Consider the following 23711-nt stretch of genomic DNA (forward strand, 5'->3'; position numbering starts at 1 on the left):
CAAGTCCAGGGTAGTATGAGCATTACAACTGCATGTTGAAATTGACTGAAGCTATCCTTTAACACACCAAGCATTTTCCCAGATATCAGGAATGTGATAAATGTACATGAAATTAGCCTATAGTTCAATAGTGAGCTATGCTTATGTGAACGAACTACACAAACCCAAATCCTCACAAGCAAACTGGAAGTCAATTGATTGATTGATCGTTTCGTTCACCATAAAGACATGCAGCGAGTCTTGGGTTAGGCCTTGTGTTCTGTGTTGCGTCATGTTCTGTGATGGGGTTTTGTGGGTGCGAGGAACTTTGGGGGTTTGAATAAACGAGGCGGGAAGTTTTGTGTTTATGGGGGAGAGCTGGTCAGCTGTGTGAGTACTGTGTTAAGTTGTGTAATAGGGGAGACTGGGTTAAGTTGAGCCACTTTTTCCATTTTTCGTCACAGCCAAGTGATAAAGGCGTATTTGTTTAAAATCTGTCATGAACTCACTCCCCACTGTGTATATATAAAACATATTTTTGTCATTAAAATCATTGTATAGGTTCATGACATCATGAAATATATATTGGCTGTAGTCTCACTCTAGCACATCAGGAATTAGAGCTATTGAAAATTTACCATATTAAGAATGCTTCATGCGTACAAATGATACAGGGGTGTAACATTCTCCTATGCAACTGAGCTCACTTGAAATAGACCCAGAAGACATGGGAAACTGTCCTTTGCCTACATAAGTCATCAGAAGTTGTAGAAGTGAATTCTTTTTGACAATAATAGAGCATTACACATCCTGTGCTACAGTGAAAATGGACCATCCAACATGTGTTAGTGCTAACTTCAAAAGTCAGCCTCCATGATGGCATGCGGGTGCAGTAGTGCATTGGTTAAGATGTTCTCACTCATCTGTAGAGTTCAATACAGTGCCGAATGGTATAACTGGGTTTTCAACAGCATGAAAAGCCACTCATGCATTATATTTTGAAGGGAGATCTTCGATTACTGCCCCATAGTAAGGTCAAATTGCATTCTCTACTATGTTTTAACAGTTTGGCTCCATGATAAGGACCAGCAGGTGATAAAATGGTGGGCTTTTGGTCAAGACCTGTCACACTGTAAGCACTACAGAAAGGAAAACATTGCAAAACATGACAAGGAATACACCCACCATTTAAGATGGTGAAATCATATCCAAGATAGGAATTAACACTGTTTTTATATAACATTTTCTCATCGGTTAATGTATTTAACTGTTAAGTGTTGTCTTTTGTTTTGTTTTTAGTCTTCCTCGACATTTGCTGCCTTTTATTGTCCCCGTCCCAACTCTTTTGAGACGTGTTGTTTTTACATATTCATGAATATATCCCCCAAAACAATAATTTTGGTCAGTTTCGATGGCTGATGTGTTTCTTTGTGCCGTTCTCCATCTAACATAGAAATTCACCAGTTCCTATTTTAATTAAAGGTCATCCAGTAGAAGCTGTTCCAACCTACAAATACCTAGGCGTCCACCTAGATCACAAACTGGACTGGAGGGAAAACAGCAGGGTGACTTTTAAGAAGGCCCAGTCAAGACTTTTCTTTTTAAGGAAATTGAGGTCTTTTGACTTGGGGAGGCCTATTTTAAACACATTTTATCATGGGATCGTGGCAAGTGTTCTATTTTATGCTGTTGTGTGCTGGGGTGGAGGGATGTCACTTGTGGACAGGAACAGGTTAAATAAGCTCATTAGGAAAGTGGGGTCCATCACGGGTGTATGTTTTAATTCGTGGAGCAGATTTTAGAGGAGAGGACAATGAGGAAAATGAAAAGCATACTGAGCATGGACGACCACCCATTGCTCAGCTTGATCACAAAAAGTGGTAGAAGCCAAAGGCTCCTCCTACCTAGATGCTCCACCGAACGGTTCAGAAGATCTTTTATTTAAGTAGCCTATTGCATTATTTGTAGTTAATAATTTAACCCTCTGTTCTTGTCTAGTCAAGCCAGACTGTTGAGGCAGACATTAACTATGGAAAGACAGAAGTTAAGGTCCAAACCCAATAGTGAAGGTCTATGTGCCAAACATTAGAATAGGTATGTGCCCCCCTCTCTTTGTGTGTGTCCAAGGAGCTGATTGGACTGAAGAGTGCAGATAAGGCCAGTTCATCCCCAGCTGCTAGGGGCTCTCTTCTCTCAACTTCCAGGTTTTCTGCCAGCTTACATAACCAATTATGGATTCATTTTAAATAAACAATTGAACGTGAAGTCACTGCACGTACAGTATGGTGGGGTTTTTTGGTACCTTAAAGAGAGGGTTTTTTTTTCTTCGTCAGAAGACATTAGTTACATCACTTTAATGGCGGTGCTCCGCTTATTACCGGTATGTAGGGCCGGTCTGAGCCAAAAAATGCCCGGGCCGTTTTGTTCTCCCAGTCCAGGCCTGGAGTTGGAGTTTCCCAATGGGCTTTCGCTTTCGCTTTCGCTTATTTAACACCAATGTGTGAAGAAGGTATATTCTGAACAGTGTGGTATATGTTTAAAAAGAGAAGCGGTGTGCGGAGAAGGTTTATTCTGTACAGTCAATGGTATATGTTAAAAAGAGAAGTAGTGTGTGGAGAAGTTCTATTATGTACAGTGTTGACTAAAATGACTAAAAATTGACTAAGACTAAAATTGATTTTCGTCATTTAGACTAAGACTAAGACTAAATTGGGAAGGCAAGGACTAAAATATGACTATGACTAATATTGATTTTCGTCATTGTGACTAAGACTACGACTAAATCAAAAAATGCTGACAAAACTAGACTGCCTGTGCAGTCGCCTTCGACTGCTTAAGGTATATCCCCGAAACGCGACGCTTCCAGTCCCCTCCCGTCCACCATTTCGTAAACGTATATGATACATACAGACGTGACATGACGTGCATAGGCTTAAAACCAAACGACTATTGTGAAAATGAAGCAAAAAATGGGGCAAATGGTAATACTGTTTTAATGGTTCAGTGGATATACCACATTAGGTACAGTGTAATAACCAGTGTAACAATATTTAATACAATGTAATTGTTTTACTTACATCATGTGTTTGTGCGTAAGTGGTATTACATGGTATTGCATATTGTTACACTGGTATTACACTATATTACATGGTATTGCATACTGTTACACTCGTTATTACACTGTACCTGATATTGCATATTGTTACACTGGTATTACACTAGTATTACATGGTATTAAATATTGTTACATTGGTTATTACACTGTACCTAATATGGTAGATTCACTGAAATGGTGAACCATTAAAATAAGGTGTTACCGGGCAAATCAATCCACCCAGTCAGAAGTTATGGGCCAAAAGAAAATTCCGCCATTTTGAAAGTGTTGTCTTCCAAACTCGAATCAGTTCATGAACCTACCCTAGAGCATTCACACACAAAATCTGGGACAAATCCATCCACCCGGTCAGTAGTTATGGGCCAAACAATAATTCGGCCATCTTGAATTCAGCCATCTTGAAAGTGTTGACCTCCAAACTCGAATCAATTCATGAACCTACCCTAGAGCATTCACACACCAAATCTGGGACAAATCCATCCACCCGGTCAGTAGTTATGGGCAAAACAATAATTCGGCCATCTTGAATTCAGCCATCTTGACAGTGTTGACCTCCAAACTCGAATCAGTTCATGGACCTACCCTAGAGCATTCACACACCAAATCTGGGACAAATCCATCCACCCGGTCAGAAGTTATGGACCAAACAAAAATTCGGCCATCTTGAATTCGGCCATCTTGAAAGTGTTGACCTCCCAACTCGAAGCAGTTCATGAACCTACCCTAGAGCATTCACACACCAAATCTGGGACAAATCCATCCACCCGGTCAGAAGTTATGGACCAAACAAAAATTCGGCCATCTTGAATTCGGCCATCTTGAAAGTGTTGACCTCCAAACTCGAATCAGTTCATGAACCTGCCCTAGAGCATTCACCCAAAAAATCTGGGACAAATCCAAACATCCGTTCAAAAGTTATCGCGTTAACACGAAAGACCTTACGCGGCGGACGCGGCGGCGGCGGACGCGGACGCGGCGGCGGCGGCGCACGCAAAACCATTACATCCCCGACGCTCCGCGTTTCGGGGATATAATTAACACTGGTGTGCTGTTGAGATTATATAGACTTGCTCATAGGTAACTGTATGTTGTGTGCTGTTGATATTATATAGACTTGCTCATAGGAAACTGTATGTTGTGTGCTGTTGATATTATATAGACTTGCTCATAGGTAACTGTATGTTGTGTGCTGTTGATATTATATAGACTTGCTCATAGGTAACTGTATGTTGTGTGCTGTTGATATTATATAGACTTGCTCATAGGTAACTGTATGTTGTGTGCTGTTGATATTATATAGACTTGCTCATAGGTAACTGTATGTTGTGTGCTGTTGATAGTATATACACTTGCTTGTCATTGGTAACTGTAGGCTACATTGCATTAGATCTAATGTGAAAGTGTGTGCTGCTGTTGATATTGTAGAAACTTGCATGTCATCATGGGTAACTGTATATTACAGTAGATCTGATGTGAGGTTGTGTGTTGTTGATACTGTATGCAGTTCCATATTGGGTCCAACTCAATCTAGTACCTTACATCCTCTCCTTTTACTTGTGGCCTTGTCATGCGAGGCAAGACCTCATTGAAGATAGAAATGTTATTCAATAACTCACAGAAGCTCAAGACATTTTCTCATTTGTTATCAGGTTGATGAATATGAGAAAGCCTTCTACAGTAGAAATTTATCTGCCCACTGTATGCTGACAGCTCAGAGACTTTATTGTTTTCTCCACAGAGGAAGGGCGTCACAGGATCACAGATATCAGGCTTGATCACTGGCTCCTCTTTCTTAGTCAAGTCAAGTCAAGTCGGTTTTATTGTTAATGTCTTAACATGCACTGGTCATACAAAGAATTTGAATGATGTTTCTTACTTTCCCATACAGACAGACATAGACTCTAGACTGTAGGTGTGGACATAGAAAATTAGAATGCAGGCCTACACACTACTAATTCAGTAGGCCTACACACTACTAATTTAATAGGCCTACACACTACTGATTCAATAGGCCTACACACTACTGATTCAATAGGCCTACACACTACTGATTCAATAGGCTGTACTACTGATAGACTACCCTATACAAGAGCACATAACACAAATAGCCCTACACACTACTAATTCAATAGGCCTCCATACTACTGAATCTGTTTTAATAAATAGGCAGCTCTGAGCATTATGTATCTACTCTAAATCTGCTGTTTTTCCTGGTGGCTCCTCTCCATCTAATGAAGTGGTTATATCTAGTTTCTGAGACTTTGATTTTTACAGGTTTCTACCAATACAGGCAGTGAGATGTGTCCATTCCAAGTGCTAAGCTAAGGAGTGATTCTACGATTCCCCTACGCTTTTGGCAAAAGCAAAATGTCAATTATCAGTATTTTTTTTCAACTAAATGACCTAGATGTTTACATAGTGTATATATTTAAGTTTCCAAACAAACAAATTGCCAAGCTTAATCTTAAATCATTTGATAAATACTCTAATGAAAGCGAACATTTGCTTAATTATTTTGTCAACAGTGTTATGGACAAATACTATGTCATTTCAAACATATATAAAAATACTACAGAGTTGAAACAATATATGTTTGAAAGTGCTTATGTCCCTTAGCAGTAATGTTGTCTTTAATCTGTGCAACTGATATAGAAAATGTGATTGTTGAGCTTCATAAGTAGGATTTTATGAGTCACTGTGATACAGACTGACACATTTTTCATCAGAAATCCCTGTAACGTCTGATTTGAATATAGTCACCCTCCTTACACAAGACTTCCTTCTCCAGAGATAATCCCTAGTGTATGTTCATAGGATTTTTCCAACACATAAGGGATCAATAGCGCAAAAACACTTTCAAAACAGTCAACGGTGTTACTCAACGGTGTTACGGTCAACAGTGCAGGGGAACAAGTCGGCACTTTTTTAGGAGAAAAAACAGAGCAGACAAACCCATCTCCCTAGAACACAAATTATTTAATTTGTTTGTCTGTCAATATGGATATAAATTGGCAAAAACATACTCCTCCTCAACTGTCATCAGTGTTGCCAGATTGGGCTGGTTCCCGCCCAATTGGGCTGCTTAGGATGGCCGGGTGCGGGTAAAAATGGCATCTATCAGAAAAACCTTCCCACTGCCATATAAATCAATAGAATTTGGCGGGTTTGAGGCGGATTTTGATCACTTTTTGGGCTGGAAATCATCAGCCTCATCTGGCAACCCTGACTGTCATACTTAATTGTAACACCATTGACGGTAACACCGTTGACATTTCAGCCATTTTCATGGTGTTGTGCTAACTGAGGACCTCAGAAGTTCCACCACAACACCTTAATCAATTCATGTATCTGTATGCTTTATCTGTGTTTTTCTACATGTGATTTCTAATTCAGATTCTTATGAATATGTTGATAACACCGTTGACAGGCAATTTTCCCGCTATGAGAACATGAAAAAGAATGGATTAAATTATGGAAGGATGGAGCTCAATATTTACCAAAAAGTCTTCCCGTATCCTGCCAAAGAGGTTATGACATCACGTGATGTTATTCGTATGGCCTAAGACCAAACCATTACTGATTTATGGAGGAGGTTTCAGACCGTGACACCGTTAACACAGTTTTCGTGGACAAACACAAAATGGCAAATTTCATGTATAATGGAAAGGACAGTGGTCTTTCTGACAGTTTTGTCATATTGTGATGATTACTGTGAATCAACATTTGCAATCGTCTTGGGCAAAACAAATTTCTTTACATGCTAATATGAAGACTGAATCTGACATTTGGAAAACAGGACGGCATGAAAACGCCCAAAACCACTATTAAATATTCATTCTTGCTGAGGGAAATAATGCTATGTCTACACTTTCTGTATTATATGAAAGATAAATGTTTTCTAATGTCCAAAACATCATTGGATGCAGTTAATAGTTAGTGGAATTGCCAAATAAAATCCACGGACTTAAAAGTGTAGGCGAATTAGAGAATCACTCTAACACATGTAAAATAACCGTATTTATGTTGTGTGACGGCTCTTGCCTGGTGGAGTCCAATTAAAGTTTAACTCGGTGTAGCAATAAAACACTGAGCAGTAATGCAACAGGCAATTGTGTTAGCAAAAGGCAACTTGAACACCATGACAGTCAAAAACATCTACATGAATACACATGTACAGTACATGAGGGTTCAATTAGTGCAGTAGAATATGCCCAATGTAGCAAATCTCTAGATATTTAAATACATTGATACTTAAATACACCTACCTGACACAACTCTTGGGATGCTGTTTTTATAGGATTTAACCTGCAGTACACAAAACATTCATTGTCAGGGGACATTGAAAGTGTGAAAACGGTTTTTATAAATGACATTGCATCTACTCCAATACTCAATCTGGCTTCTTATTATGTGTGTCCTGACCAGGTAATGAGGTGAGGTGCTGCCATCTGGTGGAGGAGAGGGTCAGTACGGGCTCTTCAGGATGAGTTCCCCTGGCAACCAGGAGTCCCAGCTGGGACAGAAACCGACGGCTAAACCTCACAGGTAACTTAAACTCTAAAACAATTTAATTCCATCTAGTACTCTGTCAAGTAGGTTATCATGTAAATGTTGCCAGTGCTGAAATCTACTGTACCTTTCCTGTGACATTCTGTAGCCGTGTTGTAATGGTTAGGGAGTTGGACTTTGCATCACAGGGTTGCAGGTTCAATCCCAATCCTTATAATTCCCCTCATTGCTGAAATGCCAAGTGTTCCAGAGACTGTAACCAATACCCTGTAATATCTGTAAGTCACTTTGGATGAAAGCATCAGCTAAGTGTAATGTAAAAGAGTGAGGTTTGCCTTTGATGCATCACTCTACATACATACACACCCCTTATCCTGTTATAACCTTATTGTCAAAATGGTAATGAACATGTCATAATCTGATACTTAGGATGGAAATGTCATGATACTGTTATTATGTTGTTTAGCTTTTCCTGGCAATGTCATCTGCATGACAGGGCTACACATTATTTTATCTGTTCCATAGTGCCATGGAGAAGAGACCAGGGTCTCCTACACAGAGTTGTGCGTCCATGAGGAGTGACTGGTCAAAGGGTAACCCACCCTTCTTCAAAGAGGCAGATCCTTCACCAGAGCTAGGGTATGTTAAAAACAACCAGTCTCAGTGATGAGTTTATTTACCATCTGTAGATTGGGAACATATTACACCTTTACACCCACAGCATCGTTGCGAAATTCATTTAAGAGGTCTAGTAGTCTCACTGAATAAATGTAACCAAATCAACATGATCCAACACCCCCATTTTGAATCTGTTTTTAAATATTATCTTCTGTTTCATAGTGTCATGGAGAAGAGACCAGGTTCTCTTACACATAGCTGTGTGTCCATGTGGAGTGACTGGTCAAAGGGTAACCCACCCATGTTCAAAGAGGCAGAGTCTTCCCCAGAGCTAGGGTATGTTAAAAACAACCAGTCTCAGTGATGAGTTTATTTACCATCAGTAGATTGGGAACATATTACACCTTTACACCCACAGCATCATTGCAAAATTCATTTAAGAGGTCTACTAGTCTCACTGAATAAATGTAACCAAATCAACATGATCCAACACCCCCACTTTCAATCTGTTTTTAAATATTATCTTCTGTTTCATAGTGCCATGGAGAAGAGACCAGGGTCTCCTAAACAGAGCTGTGTGTCCATGAGGAGTGACAGGTCAAAGGACAACCCACCCATGTTTAAAGAGGCACTGCCTCACCCAGAATTTGGGTATGTTAAAAACAATCAGTCTCAGTGATGAGTTTATTTACCAGATTCTGTTGACTACTGAACATTTTAACCTTCTCATACCCACAGCATCATTGACACGTTCCTTTAGAGAGCTCTAGTATTCTGAATGACTGAATGTCACAAATGTCCAGTGCTCGAATGTTAATTTGTTAACAGTGTTCTCTGTAGCGCCATGGAGAAGAGACCAGGGTCTCCTACACAGAGCTGTGTGTCCATGAGGAGTGACTGGTCAAAGGGTAACCCACCCCAGTTTAAAGAGGCAGAGCCTTACCCAGAGCTAAGGTATTTATGCACCACCTCCTTGGTTGTTTCTTCTTTAGTGTTTTCAAATTGTACGATAGAGCAGGGGTGGGGAACCTATGTCTTGAGGGCCGTTTGCTCCGGCCCCAGATATAATTTTAACGTTATGCTTCACATGAAATATGACATATTTTGTAAAGGAATCCCAAAACAATTAGTTATATTCAGGGGACCTAGAGAAGGTGGGGTATGTTTTAAAGGTGTCTACCTTCATATACACGTATAGGCCTAAATTGCAAGGTTCCCCACCCCTGTGATAGAGCACAGTTCACCAGCATCATCACCAGTTCATGGAAATCGACATGTGAAATCTTCCATATGTTAAATCTAAATCTTAATGTTTAGGTGAAACTAAATGCTTATTTACTACAGTTTACTTCTATACAAAGGCAAGGTGCAGTAACTGCATATTTTGTCAAAATTGAGTTTAGACTGAACAAAAGTCATTACTCCTCTTTTATCTTGTGACCAAGCCATATGGTCATAATGTGTCCTGTTTAAGGGATATTGCCATGTCAAAGTTGCAGTATCCAGTCTAATGCCAAGTCTTTGAAAGCATTTTTCCTCAGTGTCCTTGTTGGCATAGTTAATGCGCTTTATCATTGGGACAGATCCAGTGGCATGGACAAACATTTTGGGAGGCAGGTGCTCGAGTTGGGTGGCGGAGGGTCATGTGGAACTTCAAGCTACCTTACTAGGCTAGTCTATAGATTGTAGTGCCAAGTCCCCCTGGACTGAACTCTGCATCAGATTCCCCATATTATTCCCTCTCTGTCTGTGTCTGTATTTGTGTGAATGTGTGAACGTGTGTTGATGTCTGTGCACGTGAATGTTGTTTCCCACCACTCCCTTGTGAGTCTTCTAGAATTCTATGAGTGCATCACACAGTTTTGGGATGGGTTTTGATTGGGTGCTTTTTCTGTTCTGGGCAGGAACAATTAAGGATTAGATAGAACATATATTGATAAGGGGTGGGGTGTTTGAAAAGTGTAAGACGTTCACTAAGTTTTAATCAGAGCTGAGGAGAACTTAATAGAAGGCAGATGTTTCAGAATGAAGTCCAGTTGGAGTGCTTCCTGGAACTGTCTAGTTTTTTAAGATGGTGCTCTTTGGTGACAGGCTTGGTTGATTTACAAAAAGGTTTAGAAATACCAAGGCACTCATCTTCTTTGTAATTAGAATGCCTTTATTTTGTTGGGCATAGCATGGTTAAAATACTTCGACGCGTTTCGGCATGAAGCCTTCGTCAGGAAGTGAGCCAACTGACGCGTCAAAGTATTTTAATCATGCTATGCCCAACAAAATAAAGGCATTTTAATTACAAAGAAGATGAGTGCCTTGGTATTTCTAAAACTTTTTTGAGAAGGCAGATGTGTTGAAAGGTAGTGTGTAAAATTATTTCAATTTAGTGTTTGCTATTTTCTGGGGGACACCTCTTATTGCCCCGTAGAAGACTGTGGAAGGGAAACGGGAAAAGGGGACCTCAAACTATATCTGCTGCCTCCGTTGTCATCCTATGAAGTGGCTACAGTTTGGCGATGCAATATTAAACCAGGGCATTGTTTTCACATGCTTTTGGTGATCAAGAATTTGTGGATAATCATGTTAACGTGAACCACAGTACATAAATTGTGCCCAGGGCCCTAAAATTGTTTGTTTTTTTCATCACCAGCCAAAATAGTCTAAAACAGTGATTCTCAAACTTTTTCTGACCGAGGACCACTTTGTCCCCCCAAAAATGTTCAGGGACCACATGTCAACTGAATTGTGTTAATTTGACACCGCTGATTTTAATGCAGATCACCTACTTTTTATTCACATACAAGCTTGTACTATTTTGGTGAAAATAAGACTTCAACATGTGTTTAACTTTGTAATTGTGTTACAAATATAGCCTACTGCTAGCTTGTCTTGGAAAAGTAGAAATCCCCTCGCGGACCACCTGAGCTCTGTCGCGGACCACTAGTGGTCCCCGGACCACACTTTGAGAATCACTGGTCTAATAGGTAAGTTTTATTTTCTACCAGCCAAACTGAATTTTCACCAGCATTTGGCCGGTTTGTGGGTGTTAATTTAGAACCTTGATTGTGTCAAAAAACGAGATTTGAAAGTGACATTTTTGTCAAGTAAGGTTTTGCACCACATCGACCCTATCTGTGCATGCCTGTGGACAGATCTAACCAACTCCTAACCAACTCCCAACAATCACCTTCATTACACACCTGACTTCCCCATGTACGTATAGGCAACATTGGGGATCTCATATCCTACTGGACCCTATATCAGATGAGGTGGGAGTAGAGTAAGAAGCTGATGTTCAAATGTTCAAAAACCCTGCGTAAAAAAGGAATATCATCGTTAAAGTACAAGGCCAGTATTTTGCGATTGGGGCCTTAATTATGGTGTATCATGCACTGTTACATACCTGTAGTACTTTTGTTTGATTTGAAGATTTGCGTGAGATAGTGGGTCTTGAGATTTCCACAAACCGCCATACAACAGCAGTCAGAGGGGCACGGACACTAAATCCATTGCAGACGCTAATCAGTGTTTTCTTAATATTTACATTGTAATACAATTCTGTTGCCATCCAATTTCAGAGTTTAAATCTCCCGCTATCTGTGTACAAATAAAAACTGTAGCTCGACAAACAGAAGTAACACCATATCTGGCCTCAGTCATTCACTGACAGGGAGCTTAGATAAGTTTGCAGAACAGCAGTAAGGTGTGAGTTGTGTAATGAAGGTGATTGTAGAGTTGGTTAGATCTGTCCATAGGCATGCACAGATAGGGGCAACGTGGTGCTAAAGCACCTGCCCCTTTGCCTTACTTGACAAAAATACACCTTTTTAAAGCTCCTTTTTTCACACAACGTATACTGTGGTTCATGTTGCCATGATTATCCATCATGTTAATTAGTGATGGTAAAAGAGATGAGAGTGTGACAGTTGTGCGATAGGTTACAATTCTAACGGCTTACTGTATGTTTCATCCTTTATCTCCAGAGAGCAAGAGAGGACATGTAAACAAGACACCAGTGGGCCAGATAAGCAACAGGATTTACCTCATATTTTTGAGGTAAGAAGTTCTGGGTGGTAAGCGTGGGAAATAAGGTTTTATTCCACGTTCAAACATGAAGCAACTGAGCAGAAATGTAGTCAACAGTGGTTTTTGTGGACCAATATACAAATAAATATGTGCTGCAAGCTTTTCCAATGAGAGACCTTTCAGATTGAGTGAAGAGAAGACACCAGAGCAGCACGGAGGGAATGGTTTTGTTTTTAATCAAGTGCACAACAAGTAAGGATAACCTGCTCTGATGTCTTCTCTTCGTTCAAGATTACCTGTCTCCCTCCCGTTTATGCACCAGATGAAAAAACAGAAGCGTGTGGAACTCCTTTTATGTAGACCTTTAGGATTATTACATAACATAACAGTAAATGCATCTGAACTGTCATATGCCCTTTAGGTGCTCGAGGAGAAGATCATCACCTTTTTAAAGAATGAGCTACAGAGATTGAAGCAGATTCTTAGTCCAGACTACAAAGAAAACATTGAGAATAAAGCAGAGGATGAGAGTGATGCCAGAGAAGGAGCTCTCAAGATGGCACTGCACTTCCTCCGTGAGATGGAGCATCAGGATCTTGCTGATGAACTGAATGACAGTAAGAATGAGTTGGTCTTGTCTTGTTTGCCTTTTGTCTTATTTATTTATTTATTGTTTTATTTATTAAATGTCCTCCTGTATTATTTTTTCCTAGTTTGAAACACTTTATTTTTTCTGCGTTTTTTTGTTTGTTTGTTTTCACAATAGATGAGATGAATGTAGGTTGTCAGAAGGATTTAAAAATAAATCTGAAGAACAAGTACCAGAGTGTGTTCGAAGGGATAGCCAAACAGGGAAGTTCTGTTCTGCTAGAAAAGATCTACACAGATCTCTACATCACTGAGGGAGAAAGTGGTAAAGTCAATGAGGAGCATGAGGTCAGGCAGGTTGAGTACAGGTCCAAGAAACCAGCTGGACAGGACAGACCAATCAAATGTGTTGACATCTTCAAGCCTTCATCAATTCAGGACAAACCAATCAGAAGAGTTCTCACAAAGGGGGTGGCTGGCATCGGCAAAACTATCTCTGTGCAAAAGTACGTCCTGGACTGGGCTGAGGGAAATGACAACCAAGAGATCAAGTTCATCTTCCCACTGTGCTTTCGGGAGCTCAACACCATGAGAGAAAACGAGTACTCTTTAATGGATCTTCTTCACCACTTCTTCCCACAGCTAAAGGAATTCAAATTTGTCTGCCAGAAAAAGTACAAAGTGCTGTTTGTCCTTGATGGTCTGGATGAGTGTCGACTTCAACTTGAATTTCAGGGAAATGAGAGTTTGACTGACATGAGAGCTGTCAGATCATTGGATGTCATCTTGACAAATCTCATCAAGGGTAATCTGTTCCCCTCTGCTCTACTGTGGATAACCTCTCGACCAGCAGCAGCCGGCAGAATCCCTCCTGAGTGTGTTGACCTGGTGACAGAAGTGCAAGGGTTCAATGACTCCCAAAAGGAAGAGTATTTCAGGAAGAGGATCAGTGATGAAAGTTGTGCAAGCAAAATCATTTCACACATTAAATCATCAAGGAGCCTCCACATCATGTGCCACATACCTGTGTTCTGCTGGATTGCTGCTATGGTTCTTCAGATAATTTATTCCACCGGCCACAAACAAATACCAAAGACTTTGACAGAGATGTACACATTTTTCCTCATGTTTCAAACCAGACAGAGAAGCGCCAAATTTGACAATCTGCAAGACCCTGAGCCACAATGGAACCATGAGCTAATCCTCCGTCTTGGAAAGCTAGCCTATGAACAGTTAGAGAAGGGCAACCTGATCTTTTATGAAGAAGACCTCAGAGAATGTGACATTGATGTCAAAGAGGCAACAATATGCTCTGGGATGTGCACCCAGATCTTCAGAGAAGAATCCGGCATCTTTCTAGGAACAGTGTTCTGCTTTGTGCATCTCAGTATCCAGGAGTATCTTGCTGCTCTGTATGCATTTCTGATGATGGCGAATGAAGGTAATGACATAATATCCCCACAGCGTGCCCATCAAAAAATAGAGTCCATGACCATCTTGCAGAAGAGTGCTGTGGACAAAGCTTTGATCTATGACGATGGACGCTTTGACCTCTTCCTTCGATTCCTTCTTGGACTCTCTCTGGAGTCAAATAAGACTCTCCTGCATGGTCTGGTGAGTAGAAGACAAGTGGGTGTAATGGGCAAGATCAGGACAGTTCTTGTCCGGGCTGCCAATGATAAAACAATCAGGTACATTAAGAACAAGATCAGGGAGGCCCCTGCCCCAGAAAGGATGATCAACCTCTTCCACTGTCTGAATGAACTCAATGACCACTCCTTAGTGGAGCAGATCCAGAGCTACCTCAGTGCAGGACAACTTTCAAAGGCCAAACTCTCACCTGGCCAGTGGTCAGCTCTAGTGTTTGTGCTCCTGACATCAGACCAGAATCTGGATGTGTTTGACCTGAAGAAGTTCATCAGGTCTGATGAAGCTCTCCTGAGGCTGAAGCCAGTAGTGGAGGAATCCCACACAACCCTGTAAGTAAAACATAAATCTATCAGATGTACTTAATTAGCTTTATAGATAACTCTGGTAATAGAACTGTCTTACACATGGCACCTGTCAAAAAAATTAATAGATTAAACTAAACTAAGTCTAATGACTGGTTGAACAAATGATTACTTCTGTTTTGTTGAGTACATTTGGCACAACATTAGCGTGCAGTACATACAGCATCACAATGCTTTTATTATGTCTTCTAGTTACTGGTGGTCTTTTCCCCTTCAGGCTTGATAGCTGTGGACTCACCTCACAGAGCTGCACAACACTAGCGTCCATCCTCTGCAAAGAATCATCAAAGCTCAGAAAACTTGATCTCCGTGGCAACTGCATTGAAGATGTTGGAGTCAAGAAGCTGTGCAGTGGTCTGAAGAACCCAAACTGTGCCCTGGAGACTCTGAGGTTAGGTCTTGGTTTGGTTCATGGTGTCTTTTTTTATTTGCTTTCTCTGTCCATATTGCACCCTCATTTGCCCCTTCGTTTCTCCCTCTTTAGGACTGAGGGACTGATTACTGACACTGACATTGCATGCACACACGCTTGACAACACTCACCATTGATCACTAGACATTTTGCCATTTAAAAATAAGTAATTTTTGCAAATTGTATTTCATGGTTGTTTAAAGTTCAACCCAAATTGAATCTTACCAACCTTGTGTTTTATAATTTTGACTAAAGAACATTTATTTAATCTTACATTAAGGGGAACAAAAATCCCTTAATAACTTGTACTTTTCTCTTGGAAGTGTAGATTTTACACTTGCCTAAAGTGTCTGCCAATGGAACAAGTCACTTCATCATATTTTTTACTCGTTTCAAGCAGATGTACAAGATACAGTATTGCTTGAAGCAAGTAGAAGAATCTGATCAAGGGAAAAATGACATGTTCTAGAGAGAGAGAGAGAGAGAGAGAGAGAGAGAGAGAGAGAGAGAGAGAGAGAGATGAGAAAACAGGCTTGGGTGAGAGCTCTATCTCACGCCTTTCGTAAAGTCTTCACGAAAATAATATATTAATTTTCGTGGTGCATTCACGTTATTGCCCGCCTTTCGTAAAGTCTTCACGAAAATGATAGATTAATTTTCACGCTGCCTATTCACTTGAATTGCCCCACTGCTGCTATGGTTATCCAAACGTCTGCAGGGGCGGGGAGGGGGTGCTGACAGAACACTGCTGATACACTCGGGACTCACTAATTCGACGCCCTTTCAGTACTTACGCCTTATGTCCCCTAAACCTAAACCTAAACCTAAACCTAACCCTAACCTTAACCCTACTTAACTCTAAACCTAACCCTAACCCTAACCTTAACCCTAACCTTAACCCTAAACCTAACCCTAAATTGCTTGTTTGAAATGTTTGACGGCTACCGAAAGGGCATCAAACTAGTGGGTCGCTAGGCAACAGTCAGGCAATTCAAGTGAATAGGCAGCGTGAAAAGTAATCTAATATTTTCGTGAAGACTTTCCGAAAGGCGGGCAATAACGTGAATGCACCACGAAAATTAATATATTATTTTCGTGAAGACTTTACGAAATGAGTGAGATACGGTTGTGGGTGAGCAGTCCTATACACTAGAAATATTGTGTATGTGCGTGTGTGTGTGTGTGTGTTTGCACTCTCTCTCACGTGCATGCACACACACACACACACACATGCACACGCACGCACACAAACACACACACACACACACACACACACACACACACACACACACACACACACACACACACACACACACACACACACACACACACACACACACACACAAATGCTAAATGTGTGCACTGACAAAAAAGACAGAAAAGTCCACTACAACCAGGATTTCATGCTCCCAATTATTATTATTATTTTTTACGTGACGTTTCGGGTAGAACCCTTCTTCAGACGTGATGTCTACCCAAAACATCATAGAAAAAAATAATAATTGGGAGCATGAAATCCTGGCTGTAGCGGACTTTGCTCTCTTTTTTATCTGGCTATTTACAGGTCCTGCTCCCAGGTCAGACGCTTGGATGTGAGAGCTTTTACATTCAACTTGAAATGTGTGCACTGAGATAGGGCAAATGTATCAAGTGAAAATAATATTTAACAGCAATAAGCTCTTCTCCCTCTCTCGTGCACATACACAGACACACACACACAAGGCAAATGTTAAATGTGTACACTGAGACATGGCAAATGTATCAAGTAAGAGTGATATTAAGCAGCAATAACCTCTTGTAATAACCTCTCCCTCCAGCTTGTCAGACTGTGGTGTAACAGGAGAAGGATATGCTGCTCTGGCCTCAACTCTCAAATCAAACCCTTCACACCTGGAGGAGCTGGACCTGAGAGGAAACGACCCTGGAGACTCTGGAGTGGAGCTCCTCACTTCAGCACTGACCAATCAGAAGTGCAAACTCAGGTGAGAGTGTGTAGTTTTAGTTAAAATTCAGTGTGATATGAACATGTCTTCTAGTGTACAGCATACGGAAATAAAGCACATTATGGAGTCAGGGAAAGGTCTAGGCCTATGTGTTGGGCATTGCACACAGTTTACAGAGAGATGCAATAATCAAACTATGGCTTGACTGGCTTATGATGAGATGAAGTTGGCATTTGTATTTTTATTGCCGTGCCAATGTCTTTGCAACATATTTTTATGTATAAATGTCTGACTATTGGAATTTATTCTGCTCTATTGTTAGCATTGTGACTACAGAGAAAATTAAGTTGTTTGCCACACGAAAGATGATCAATACTTTATTTCAATTTCAATTAGGCTCTTGCATAAATAATGTGTTGTTCTATCCTCCTTGTGTAGGTTGTTGTCTGATGAAGCAGAGAAAGCCTGTGAGTATCTGACTTCAGTTCTGGGTAGAAACCCCTTACTCCTGACAGAGCTGGACCTGAGAGGGAAGATACCAGGAGACTCAGGAGTGAAGCAGTTCTGTCCTCTACTGGGGGATTCACACTGCAGAATCAAGACACTCTGGTTAGTTTTTTTTCCTGTTGATTCATGAAGTAGGTAGTTACGAACAGGAAAGAATGGTTGTGTTATGTTAGCACATAAGGTATGTGACTTGATCTATTTTTATTTTTATTTATTTTATAAAAAAAATCTATATCCATACTTTTACATTGTGTTCATTATTCACTATATTGTGCATGTAGGATTGCTATGCTCGGTGAACAGTAAGCACATATTTGGCCTGGTAGCTGGCCTTGGTGTACAGCATGTATTTGGCATGGTAGCTGGCCTTGGTGTACAGTAAGCATGTATTTGGCATGGTATCTGGCCTTGGTGTACAGCATGTATTTGGCATGGTAGCTGGCCTTGGTGTACAGCATGTATTTGGCATGGTATCTGGCCTTGGTGTACAGTAAGCACGTAAGCTATTTGTCATGGTAGCTGCTGGGTGGGTTTGGACTATGCAATAATGACAGGTTGGGGTTAGGGATGGAATTTGGACTATGCAATAATGACAGGTTAGGGTTTAAGTTGGGTTAGGGTCTATGCAATAATGACAGGTTAGGGTTAGGGGTGGGGTTTGGACTATGCAATAATGACAGGTTAGGGTTTAAGTTGGGTTAGGGTCTATGCACATTAACTTTCTTCGATGACCTGGGGAACACCTGAGGAGTACGCTCTCCTGAGAAGCAGACGAGGTAAGATGACAGCTGCCAATCACCTCACAGGAAGATGAAACTGGTGTAGTATTCATGACAGTATCACTAATATACAGATGGATGAGAGCCCAATATGATATAGGTGGATGAGAGTCTACGTACAGGGGTTGGAAAAAATATCTGAGACACATGTCATTTTAGTGTGGGAAGTTTCATGGCTGAAGTGGACCAGCCTGTTGGCCAATCTTCATTTATTGCATATTGCACCAGTAAAGTGAAGTGTGAAGGTTTAATTAGCAGGGTTAGAGCACAGTTTTGCTCAAAATTTTGCAATGCACGCAACATTATGGGTGACGTATCAGAGCTCAAAAATGAGAAATTCTTGGTGCGCATGTAACTGTTGCATCTTTGACCGAGACAGCAAGTCTTTGTGATTTATCAAGGTAATGTCTGCATACCACCAAGAAGGATGAACCACATCCAACAGGATTAGCTGTGGGTGCAAGAGGAAGCTGTCTGAGTACTCTGAAATAGGGCCCGACCGATTATCGGCAGCACAGATATATCGGGCTGATATTTAGCATTTTTGGGATATCGGTATCGGCCATACTTTCAATAGATTTCCACCGATAAGTTTGTATAACTTTCACAACCAATTTTGCAGCCGTTTCGCTCTGAATGCGCCCTCTATTCTGCTCTCCCTACTTTGAGTTCATTCATGAGAGCATTGCCCCGCCCGTCACAGCATCTGATTGGTTTGGCACACGGAATACAACCAATCAACAAGGCTGCGAACGGTTTCAAGGCGGCCGCGTCACATACGTGGTGGATACGCGGTTTCAAGGCGGTAGCATAGCTCTAGCTCACCACGTAACCCACAGCAGAATGACACCTCACTGAAACGGATGTTCACAAAGTAATCTCAGCATAGTGTACAGTACATTTTAAACCCCTACATGGAAACGTGATCGTGTCTGTAGTCCTACACGAGAGGTGGACTGAAAGCCATGGTCAATGAGGACCAAATACAACGTGTTTGCGTTTGTTCCTGAGGCTATGTGTTGTGCTTGCCAGCCTGCTAGCTAGGTAGCCTGTCGGTGTGAAAGAATGTCTTGTCCCGTAATAACTGTTGCACAGAATATTAGCACAGATTGATATTAGAACCAAAGATGATTGTTCGTAATATCCTCACTTTAATAGCATTACGTTTTGGGCTGTGGCTGCGGTTCAAATATTTCGAGACGATTCGTCGAATGAATTGGTGAGAGGGGACCATTCGAACAAAACGTTGGACCATTCGTAGAAGGCATGGGGCGTTTCGTGCAGTACCTGAGGATTTTTCGTCGAAGACCTAAGGACGTTACGTTCAATCCATGCAGACCTTTCGTGTAACTGGGCAGATGTTTAGTTTAGTCTGCCTATTTTATTAGCCTATTATTTTTTTATATTTTATCAAACTTGTGTGCCTACCACCACAATGCAATGAAAACAAAAATCGAACCATGTAGAAAGTGCGTGCGTCTCTATTTTTTTAAATTAATTATTAATTTTAGTTCAGGCTGCTTTTTTTATCATTAGGCCTATTTTATAGCCTATTTTATATATACTATATTGTAACGGACTGCCTCTGCCTCCTCCGGAGTGAGATAACAGCGTTACCCCCTGTGAACTACACGCGCAGCCTATAAAATGGAGTTAATTTCAAATGGCGGGTGAGACTGTCAGGAAGCAACAAGCCGAGAGAGCAAGAGAGAGGGAACCATGAAGTGTGCGCCGAGAAGATCACCATTCGCAAGAATCGCTAAAGCCAGACATTGATGTGAGCTGTTCCAAATTGAGAGGGTTTTGCAAAAGTGCACTACTAAACGTAAGAAAAGATATTCGTTGTGTTGATATGAATTATTTCTAGTGTGTTGGTCACTGATTTTTATTCATTTTTGGAAAGGTAGGCAGTCTTGCTGCCTGGCTGGCGCCCATCTCATAACTACAGTCGTTTGCACCACTACTATATCAACGAAATGTTTTAAAATGTACGACATCAATTTAAAGGTAGGCCTAAGGGATAATGTATTGTCCACACATGAATAAGAAAATGTTTCCCTACGGGGCGAATAACACCCCCGACGCCGAAGGCGGAGTGCTGTTATCTCTGAAGGGAAATGTATTTTCCGTTGTCACGTGTGGACAATACATTATCCCGCTTATCCCGCCCTTACCAACATTATAAAGCATACATAGTTAACCATAGTTTATAGCGTGCGCAAAGAAAGATAGTTCGTGGAACGCTCATAATTTAAACAGGTTAACAAGCAACATGGTTTGGCTACTTTCTAACTTGTTACAGCCACATTGCGCTTCAAACTGTTTGCAGGCTGCCTCGTTCACCGCGCGATATCTACTAAACTCGGGTTCATAACATGATCATTTCTATCTAATCGGCACAGTATTCCAGAAAAAAGCATAGACAACCCAAACACTGATGTGCGCCCTGACCACCATCATTAGCCTATCGACCCTGATACAGGCAGAGCCTATCAAAGGGCGTTGAACACCGTTGGTGTTTGTATCAGCACACCAAAAGTTACCTCACTAACGTTAATGATGTTCTTTGCTGAGTAACCTAGCCAAATATATCCAGATAATCGTGAATTATGCAAAATAAAGTCTGCCAACATGTATTGCCATTCTAGGAGCGATAAGGAGAATGCCGCACAGGCGCGGAGAAAGGGTTCCTTTGACACAGAGAATGCTCTGTGTGGCTGCGCGCATGCAGTGTTTAGTTTGCAGGTTTCAGGCAAATAATGGTGATCGATACGCCCTAGGTCCATAAGACTAACAGTAAAACAGGGACAATGACAAAAGGGGTGAATTGCTTGAGGAAATCAAAAGGGACAGAGCGAAGTTATGACAACAAATTGACGTGCACCATTATGCAAGGCTACATGTAGTTATGATGGGTTAACCACTCAGTTACCGTTGCATTCATAATATGTAGCCTATGATAAAGATGACTTCAGCGCAGGATATCAGAAATAAACAAGACAGCGCAGATGGCTTTTAATTTTTAACATGGCCACATTATGCGTCAATACGCCAATGCGTATTAGGCTATTTATCATGAAACCTCAAATCGGAAGTAGCCTTATCTTGTACCCAGCACTTTTCAAACCTTACTCGGGTTTATGGTAATTGTCCGGGCCAGCACTTTTGAAATCAAACGGACGCCCTTGCCTGCATGACATGTCATTTGCATGATAAGAGCACGGACGATCATGGACATACGATGGTACCCACACATAGCCACACACGCACACAACACGGTTCAGTTCAACGTTTATTGACCAGCAAGCGAGCAGCGCAGTACCAGCTGATTTGCTCTGGAATCTCGAAATGAAAACTGAGCACCGAGCACGCTCAAGATATTACATTGGCGCGGACGCCACCCCACCATTACGCGCATAATTTTAAAAGGTTAACAAGCAACAGAGTTTGGCTACTTTCTAACTTGTTACAGCCACATTGCGCTTCAAACTGTTTGCAGGCTGCCTCGTTCACTGCGCGATATCTACTAAACTCGGGTTCATAACAGGATCATTTAGAAATGAACTATCTGATCTGCGACAGTATTCCAGGCTACTTCACCCTTAAGGAAACTATCAAGGAACTCCTCACTTGTTACTCACATACTAGTGTTAATAAAATATGTCACGACAGCGGCCGGCGGACAGTGACAGTTTGCTGTCTTGAAATAACAACATTCGGACAATAGTGTAGACTTGTGCGCTACACGCTGGGGTGGGGCAGGGCTGCTGTAGGTATCCATTGCGCGCGGCCGGTAGCTTGGGAACTGTGTGTAAGTTGCATTTGGGTAGGCTATTGCGCGTGTTATAGTAGATTAAGTAATTGACGAGCCAACGTCCGGCAGCAGTGGCTGAGTGTGTAACTTAACTTAACTTAACTTAACTTTTGTAGGCTACTATCGTCCGAGTGTCTCCAGATTGTGATTATTTATTCATTTATTCAAAGAAGATAGCAGTTTACAGACGCTGCTGGTTGCATATTGTGGTGGTTTTTCCCTCCTAATTGTATTTTATGAAATTGTAAAAATAAAACTACCATAACCTTTACTCCTGTTGTCTGTCGTTCCTGAATCGTGGTCTAAATTTCACCTCTTACAATAGTGTCCAGTCCAGTGAATGATCCTGCATCCATGGCTAATTGGATAAAGCATACTAAGTGGATTTATCACATGTGAAACGAGAAGGCAGAAAGTGCAATTAGTTAATAAATGAAACAGTGTACACGTCAGTGCTGGTAAAAAAAGAGTTTTAATGACTTGCACAAAGTTGATGCTCGTTTGGTGAACTTCAAAACCTGCGCTGTATTCAATAAAAGCTGGGCATAACGCACATAAAGGACTGAAAATGAAAATACCCCTATATGTGGTACATATTCTATGTTGTAGCCTACTTCAGTTGTTGGTACCCAGACTTGCATTTTGTCGAGTAATGTCCATTTGAACCTCACGTGAAAGTAACGGGGATTGTGCTGCATTTGGTGGATGGAGCTGATATTACGCACATAATTCTACTGAATAAACATCCAACTGCGACCCAAACGGTAACTTGTCGTGGTAGTCTATGTCGAATATGCCTTAATTTGGCTGTTTGCTATTCGCCTCTGGCATCATCCGAGCATGTGTAGTGCGAGACGCCATTATGACCGTTGCGCGTAAATATTTGCAAGACGATGGGGCCGTCAAACACAGTAGGCTATGGATACTTATTTAACGACTTTAATGAAGATGTCATGTAGACTGTTTGACGGCCCCTTCCATAGGACAGCATCCATCCATCTATCCATCCCTTCCTCATCTTTACGCGCAACGGTAATAATAGCCATTACTTTTCTTGTAGACGTTGCGCATAATATTTTATTCATTATCGACTTATTTCAAGCAGCATTCCACTGTCCACTCTGCGTGGCCCTGTTGAAAACATGCATGGTTGCCACCACTTAAAAAGGTGCTTGGAGAGGAGGCAAAACTGGTACAATTTAGGCTGCATTAAAGCATACACGTTAGCTTCCACGTTGTGCGATGGATGGAGACAAGTTTGGAATCGCTCCCTCTCTCTCCCTCTCTCGCTCACACACACACACGCGCGACATAATTCTCTGCACTCTTTGCAAGACTCTACTGTCACTTGACTCGTCTTATTGGATACCAGCCAAAATTGTAAGCTAGATAGCCAATAGTTTCGATTGTGCTGC

General features: G+C 41.3%; 1 protein-coding gene across 1 annotated transcript; it reads left to right on the top strand.

Annotated features, from left to right (window-relative positions):
• Nucleotides 1-8132: 8132 nt before the first annotated feature.
• On the top strand, nt 8133-15374 carry LOC134443785 (NLR family CARD domain-containing protein 3-like). Its single transcript, XM_063193378.1, has 9 exons — nt 8133-8242; nt 8444-8557; nt 8759-8872; nt 9062-9175; nt 12199-12271; nt 12663-12858; nt 13008-14808; nt 15059-15232; nt 15326-15374. The coding sequence occupies exons 1-9, from the start codon at nt 8133-8135 to the stop codon at nt 15372-15374; spliced, it is 2745 nt and encodes a 914-aa protein (XP_063049448.1).
• Nucleotides 15375-23711: the final 8337 nt, after the last annotated feature.

The sequence above is a fragment of the Engraulis encrasicolus genome, unplaced genomic scaffold (genome assembly GCF_034702125.1).
Source record: "Engraulis encrasicolus isolate BLACKSEA-1 unplaced genomic scaffold, IST_EnEncr_1.0 scaffold_36_np1212, whole genome shotgun sequence".
NCBI lineage: Eukaryota > Metazoa > Chordata > Actinopteri > Clupeiformes > Engraulidae > Engraulis > Engraulis encrasicolus.